The sequence below is a fragment of the Macaca mulatta genome, chromosome 13 (assembly GCF_049350105.2).
Source record: "Macaca mulatta isolate MMU2019108-1 chromosome 13, T2T-MMU8v2.0, whole genome shotgun sequence".
NCBI lineage: Eukaryota > Metazoa > Chordata > Mammalia > Primates > Cercopithecidae > Macaca > Macaca mulatta.
Window position 1 is genome coordinate 50,588,179 of NC_133418.1, and position 7,809 is coordinate 50,595,987.

Below are 7,809 nucleotides of genomic sequence, written 5' to 3' on the forward strand. Positions count from 1 at the left end.
GCAAATCCCTTCTGACTGGCTGGTGATGATTAAACCATCTTCTGATCAGTCAGAACTCCCCTAGTCCCTAATCACTGTGCTTTTCCAGGAAGAGTCCCATAATACATGTGTTTGTAGATGATTTGTAAAGGTGGGTTCTGAAAACAAAGAAAGAGACTACGTGCCTTTTAAAGACACTTAGTTGTCATACTTTCAATAAATATTTGAGTGGCTACCACATGCCAAGAACTATTACAGGGTTGGGAAAAAGAATCTCTGAATTATGATATATCAATGGAAAAACAAGATTCAATTTACACAAATTCATTTTACTTGTCTTTATAGTAACACAGTTATTGTGTGAGGTTCATTCCCACGTGACTGGTTGCTGTGACAGATAAAACCGTTTTGATGACATTCCTGGAAGAGTTGCGCTGTGTTCAATGGTGTGTATAGGACAGCAGGCTAACTGTGCCCATTCCCCCTCAGTGGGCCCCAGGGTGTTTGCAGCACCCGTTTTGTCTAGAGGTGAAGAGAATGGTGGTTTGCACTGCACATGCATGCATTTTCCATCTTGGCAAGAAAGCCAAGTTGTTGGCCGGGCGTGGTGGCTCACATCTGTAATCCCAGCACTTTGGGAGGCCGAGGCGGGGGGATCACGAGGTCAGGAGTTCGAGACCAGCCTGGCCAACACGGTGAAACCCCATCTTTACTGAAAATACAAAAACTTAGCTGCGCATGGTGGTGCACACCTGTAATCCCAGCTACTCGGGAGGCTGAGGCAGGAGAATCACTTGAACCCAGGAGGCAGAGGTTGCAGTGAGCTGAGATCGCGCTACTGCACTCCAGCCTGGGCAATAAAGCAAGACTCTGTCTCAAAAAAAAAGAAAGAAAGAAAGAAAGAAAGCCAAGTTGTTGTGTTGGTGTTTATCCTCTTTTCCCACTGTTTTTCTTCAGCCCCAGTTCCCTCCTCCCTCAGTTATAAAGATTCCCATGGAAAGTGTCCAATCAGATCCCCAAAACGGTATCCACTGCATTGCCAGTAAGTAAAACACATGGTGTCTCTCGCTTCCTACTTACTACTAATCCTCCATGTCTTTCCCCTAGGAACTTTGATCTGTAACTCAGGGGGATCTAATCATTTTGGATGCTACAGCAGCAGTCTTCAACTTTTTTGGCATAAGGGAAAAGTTTTGTGGAAGATAATTTTTCCACAGACCAGTAGGGGAGTGGGGAATGGTTTTGGGATGAGACTGTTCCACCTCAGATTCTCTTAAGGAGTACGCAACCTAGATCCCACGTATGGACAGTTCACAATAGGGTTCTCACCCTTATGAGAATCTGTTGCTGCCACTGATCCCACCGGAGGTAGAGCACAGGGGTTAATGCTTGCTTGCCCACACTCGCCTCCTGCTGTGCGGCCTGGTTCTGCTACTGTTCCATGGCCTGGGGGTTTAGGACCCTGCACTAGAAGACCTTTGTCCTAGGCAGAGATCAAAGAGAACTGGGCCACCAGGACTGGTACTCCAACCAGATGGGAAACCCCAGAGCAAAGCCTGCAGACTTGAATGACTAATCCTCACTTTAGTTAAGGCAAAATCCCTCATTCCCTCCTTTCCCTACGTGTCCCCAGATCCCTGTGGCATCTCCTGGCCCTCTTTTGTGTTGTTTCAAACCACATCAGTCCAAACATGGCCCACCAGGCCTCCCATGTTTTCCAGTGGCTATTGAAATGGTTGAGGGCTCAGAACCAAGCTTTCCCCTTAAGAGAAATAGGTAGCATAGCACTTGGGTTATAAGTCAGGCATAATTGGAGATCCCCGTGGTGGTTGTGCTGTGCCTCTGTGTGAATCCTCAGCACCTTCTCAGCAGACAGCTGAGAGGGAGGCTGCCTGGGCGGGATTGGGCATTGCTTACAGAAATCCTGGGAGATTCTATTGCTGCCTTTAATGCCTCCCAGCCTCAGCTCGCCATAGGTGGCCAGTCCTGTCATCCAGGCAACGTAGCCTGTCCCGAGTCTTCTGAAAGATCCCTACCTTAGTCCCAAGCCTGGTGCTTCTGATACAGGGCTTGCCACCCTCAAAGACAGATTAGGGGTGGGTGGCCAGGGCGTCCTTCCCATCAGCAGTATCCCTCATAAGCACCTCAAGATCTTGAGTTTCTCAGGCTCCTCCCTGACTCCCATCTCTCTCCTCCCTGGCCCTCCCATGCCTCACACCCCCTAGCCCTGGCTGAGAGCCTTCTGGGTGAAGGAGTAACTAAGCCCGAAGCCACACGTCTCTGAGGCCCTGTATTCCTCTTGCATAGTGTTGGCTATAGGATTAGAGAAGGAAAAGAGAGGAAATGGTGGGGGAAGCCCGGAGAAATATGGTGCTCAAAACTGCTCCACATCTGACATTTTCATTTTCCTACCAGGAAAAAGATCTTCCAGTTGGAGTTACTCACTCTGATTCTTCCTTCAGTGACACAGAACTTGATCGAAGGTAAACACTGTTAGGTAGACTCCTTGCATATTAGGTAAGAGACTGGGAAATGGTCGGGAAGGTGGAGGGTCTAGGATTTCCCAGGCTAGCTGTCCTCTCAGTAGAAGGCCCTTGCTGGTCCCCAGCTGGGAGTCAAAGGCTGACAAACCTGACTCATCATTCAGGGCCAAGAAACAAATATGTCTTCTCACTGACATAACAATATGGTTACAACACACAAAGGTATTCAACTTTAGTAAAGGAAATTCTTACAAAAGACTAGGTAGAACAAAAATTCAAAGTAAATGTTGTGGCTGGGCACAGTGGCTCATGCGTGTAATCCCAGCACTTTGGGAGGCCTTGGTGGGCAGATCATGAGGTCAGGAGATCAAGACCATCCTGGCTAACACGGTGAAACTCCGTCTCTACTAAAAAAAAGACAAAAAAATTAGCTGGGCGTGGTGGCGGGCGCCTGTAGTCCCAGCTACTGGGGAGGCTGAGGCAGGAGAATGGCGTGAACCTGGGAGGCGGAGCTTGCAGTGAGCCAAGATCCCACCACTGCACTCCAGCCTGGGCGACAGATCAAGACTCCGTCTCAAAAAAAAAAAAGTAAATATTGATAAAAGAAAACAGAAGCCAGGCGCGGTGGCTCACGCCTGTAGTCCCTGCACTTTGGGAGGCTAAGGTCGGCAGATCACAAGGTCAGGAGATTGAGACCATCCTGGCTAACACGGTGAAACTCCGTCTCTACTAAAAATACGAAAACTTAGCCGGGTGTGGTGGCGGGCGCCTGTGGTCCCAGCTACTTGGGAGGCTGAGGCAGGATAATGGTGCGAACCCGGGGGGTGGAGCTTGCAGTGAGCTGAGATTGTGCCACTGCACTCCAGCCTGGGCGACGGAGAGAGACTCCATCTCAAAAAAAAAAAAAAAAAAAAAAAAGGCAGGAAAACTAGGCATGGCTTAGGTGTAATATCACTGAAAGCCAGGATAAATGAACGCTAAGGATCAAAACCCCAGGGTACTCTGTAGAATGAATTAACAGCAGGGCTAATTAGCAAAGGTCAGAAAGGGTATGGAGGAAAGCCAACATCAGAGATCAACATCAAAGCTAACATTAGAGATCCACTCGAGATGGGAACTGTTAAGAATAAGTTCCAGGCCAGTTGCCAGGAGCCCCCATGCCAACAATGTGATTCTGTTCTTCATGAGAAGCCACCCGTGAAAAAGGTGAGACTCCCTGATGATGACACAGTGGGCTCAAACACAGAAAAGCGGAATTCAGAGGCAAGAAAGGCTTTACTTCATTATTACTTGGGAAGATGCCAGGGGCAGTCCCACTCCTACCTTGTGCCCTAGAATGGACAGGGATCAAACAGTAATTACAGCACAGGCTATCCCAGGTCTAGAAGATCAGTCTCCAGGCACAGAGGGCACTCATCCAAGAGATTTTTGGGGAAACAGGGGACAGGGGATCTTTTGAATTATAAGGCAAAGCTGCTACCCCAATGCCAGGGTGAAACAACAGACTTTTCCCCAGTTCAACCCTCCCTAAGCAGCAGTCCCAAGGATGATCTAGCCCAAAGTGTCACCTGTCCCATTTACATCTCCGCCTTCCTTCTCATCCCACATCCCCAGGCAGGCTCCTATATCTGTGATGCCACTGATCATTATACAGTAGTACACACCAGTATTAGGAGAAAGCAGTCTATCTTCTTTTCATTTATAATATAATCTACACGAAATTGACTAACTGCTCCCAATTTCAGGCAGTAGAGAGAAAATTTGGACCAGGTTAAGGGTTTCCAAAACCCTGTTAAATTACACAAAGCCCTAAGACAAGGTCAGAAATGAGGAAAATTTGGTAACTGGAGATGGCATCTCCCAACCTCATTGGTGTTTTACTGAATTTATGAAAACAGATGGAGGCAAAGACCACTAAATAGCAAGATTCTATTTCAGTGAAAGGCTCTGCAACGTGGTCTGGTTTAACAAAGACTAAGCATCAATGATCTACCAGGTGTGATGCTTAATCCCTGGGTATATAGAAAGAATGGCATGCAAACAAAGAGCACCCTGTGCAAGAATAATGGAGCACACAGGGAGGGACTAGCCTCGTTTTGAGAATCTAGGAAAGAGAAACTGGAATCTGCCAGACATAGAGCGGGGCAGAATAAAGAAAAGGCAAGGCATTGCAGGCAGTGGACACAGGCGCGAAGTACCATTTGAAAACACACACACACACACACACCCAAAGAGCAAAGAACACTGCAATGGATAGGGCAAACTAAGCAGGCAGGACTACAAACACAGAAGGCTGTGTTTGTGTTTGTGAGAAGACAGACACTCCTGTCTTCTCACACTAAAGAGCTTAGATTTTTTGAACAATGAGGAATCACCAAATTTGTGATTTCAAAAGTTCACCTTGGCAGCAATGTGAAAATAGGTTTACAGGGCGAGACCAGGTGCATAACTGTGGCTGAAGGCCAAGCCAATAGGAAACTGCTCATTCTGGCATGTGCTGAGAGTTCAGAAGCAAAGACAGAAGTATTTGCATTAGAGCCCCGCTCCAGGGGATGGGTTCAAAACACCAGGAGCTACATAATCCTTCTTTCCTACTTCTTGTTCAGCATCACCTTGCACTTCAAAATCTCCTGTCCAGCTTCACCTGCTTTCAACTACTCACGGAACCCAGTGTTCATGGTGCCACAGGTGAAGATAGAGATGGAGTCAGACTATGACTTCACAGACATGGACAAATACCGAAGAGAAACTGACAGCGAGACCACCCTCTAGGATGAAGCAGCTTCTCCCAGATGGGAGATGGAGAGCCTGGCTTAGTCTTCATTGGGAGGGTCTTAACTTCTCTGTGCCTGTTTCCTTCTTTATCAAACAGAGGGAGTCCTTCTGCCTAATAGAAAACTGGAGATGTGTTGATGAAAAGTACTGCTTAGATGCAAAGCTCTCCCCTTCCTTTCGTAGTAATTAAAATACCTAAAGCTAAATATTATATTTTATTTTCAAATGCAGTCCGGCATAGGAATTCTAACATTTCTTTGGAAATAAAAAAAATGCTTGCTTCCCCAAACCATAGCTAAGATAAAAGGGCAATAGTCAATTCATATTTAAAACAAATACCAATTTAAAATTGTTTAAAGGTTAGATTTAAATACAGATGTTCTCAAATGAACTCATAATATACTCTTATGTCACTAGACCATCTTTGGAATATTTGGCAATTCTGCATATTAAGAAATGCTGGAAAGGTCATATCTTTTCTCCCTGTCACATCCAATTTCCTAAGGGTTATATGAAAAGTTTGAACCAGCTGGGCACAGTGGCACACACCTATAATCCTAGTACTGTGGGAGGCCGAGGCAGGCGAATTGCCTGAGCTCAGGAGTTCAAGACCAGCCTAGGCAACACGGTGAAACCCCATCTCTACTAAAATACAAAAAATTAGCTGGGCGTGGTGGCATGTGCTTGTAGTCCCAGCTATTAGGGAGGCTGAGGCAAGAGAATCGCTTGAACCTGGGAGGCAGAAGTTGCAGTGAGCCGAGATGGTGCCACTGCACTCCAGCCTGGGCAACAGAGAGAGACTCCGTCTCTAAACAAACAAAAAGTTTGAACCATCTGTATGGGACTTGCTCCAGAAGTGTGACTGGGGCTTTCCCAGATTGAAAAGCCAGTTCCAAAACTCTGTTAATGAAAGAACCAATCCATCTGAGTGGATAAATGTTTCTAAAATAAAATAGTTCTTGTTAAAGTGAAATTTGAAACCACACGTCAAATCAACAAAATGATCATTTAAATTAGTATCACTGGTTTTTCATACCTGGAATCACATTTCATTATACATTTGGGTGGGTCTTTCCTGCAAATTTTCAATATTTATTCCCAAAGTCAAACTCCCATTTATGTGAATACAGGTTAGACAGAGGTAATATCACATTTTACATTATAACTTCGCAATATTAATCAACCTAGTACTTTAAAGGAATGATTGAAAACTATTTGGGAAGATAAAAACCAGTTTCAATGAAGCAAACCTATTCCTCATGAAACTTAAGATCAGTCATTTTACCTTCAGTCCACATTTAATGAACACCAACCATGTTTATTTAATGCCTACTATGACCCCGACAGCCACAGTGCATCTGACACTTACTTTCTCCAAAACAACTATGATTCGAACCTTGAGTAAATCACTTTGGTTACTATATTTGCTCAAGATGACAAATGCAGGTGCTTTCTTTTTTAAAGAAAAATGACACTAGATCATTAACAGATCAGGACAGGTAACTGGCCTCTGTAATCCCGAGTCTAGTGGAGTGCCCGGTCCACAGAAAGCTCTCAATAAGTGTTTGATTACATTTAATCTCAGAGCTCCCTTCCAAGGGATACTGCCAAGAGGTAAAGCTCTAAACCTCTACTCCTACTGAGAGCAGAATTTCTTAGCTAATCCAGAACCATCTCCTTTGCTTAAGTATAAATTCTTGCCAGCACAGTGGCTCACACCTGTAATCCCTCTGCTTGGGAGGCTGAGGTTGGGGGATCAGTAGAGGTCAGGAGGTCAAGACCAGCCTGGGCAACATAGTGAGACCCATCTCTAAACAAATGTTTAAAAATTAGCCAGGCATGCTGGCACACGCCTGTAGTCCCAGCCATTTTGGAGGCTGAGGCAGGACGATCCTTTAAGCCCAGGAGTTCAAGGCTGCAGTGAATTATGATCATGCCACCGCACTCCAGCCAAGGAGACAGCTGGAACCCATGTCTTATAAATAATAATTAATGTTTCTAAAAAGTATTTTATTATCATCCGCTCCAATCCTGGGGAAGCTAACAATCCACCCTTAACATTTCAGTTTTAAAACCTGGCTGATTTGGAATAGAACTTTGTCGAAATTAAATTGTAGAAATGCTATGGATTCAAGAGTAAACCTGCTTGATTAATCAGACAAGCTGGAAAATTACTGTTAATTTCTTTGTTGTAAATTGATCACTGTAATTTTACCCTACATGTCATTTATATTTTGTATATACATGAACATTTTAATCTCCATAGCTTTTAACAGGTTGGCATAATACTTCTCCATGCAGTCAGTCAGTCATTTGTTCCACTTGTAACTGTAATTCAATAAAATTTAATGCTGTCTGGTCATCTAGCTCCATGTTTAATAATCTAGGTAAGTAAGTAGGCATGGCTTATAGACATGAGCTATACCTCACTTACAAAAACATCTCCAACAAACTACCGAAACTTCTTTCAACTCCAGAGAACTATGAAAAGAATAACGCCAGCTGGCAGAAGAACAAGGATGGAGGTAGGTCAACTCAACTGTTCTCTTTCTGCCTCAAGCTGCCTAGAGCA

The 7,809-nt window shown here is 44.9% G+C and overlaps 2 protein-coding genes across 21 annotated transcripts in view; both read left to right on the forward strand.

The window, feature by feature from the left end:
• Window positions 1-7,599, forward strand: part of SLC4A5 (solute carrier family 4 member 5) — a 144,108-nt gene extending 136,509 nt beyond the window's left edge. For 10 of the 14 annotated variants that reach the window (XR_013402681.1, XM_077959220.1, XM_077959221.1 and 7 more), the window contains 3 exons: window positions 937-1,021; window positions 2,395-2,462; window positions 5,069-5,443. Coding sequence is in view for 13 of the 14 variants with exons in the window: in XM_077959220.1 (XP_077815346.1) it covers window positions 937-1,021; window positions 2,395-2,429 (120 nt within the window). In the remaining variant the exon portion in view is untranslated. Of the gene's footprint in view, window positions 1-324; window positions 400-936; window positions 1,022-2,394; window positions 2,463-5,068 lie in introns of those variants that run through there. The other 4 variants (XM_077959216.1, XM_077959224.1, XM_077959225.1 and 1 more) reach the window with 3 other exon arrangements.
• Window positions 1-7,809, forward strand: part of BOLA3 (bolA family member 3) — a 190,764-nt gene that overhangs the window by 95,903 nt on the left and 87,052 nt on the right. Inside the window, exon 1 of one of the 7 annotated variants that reach the window (XM_077958500.1) lies at window positions 6,989-6,992. The exons of the other annotated variants lie outside the window; for them this stretch is intronic. The gene's annotated coding sequence lies outside the window, so the exon portion shown is untranslated. Of the gene's footprint in view, window positions 1-6,988; window positions 6,993-7,809 lie in introns of those variants that run through there. 7 annotated transcript variants of the gene reach the window in all.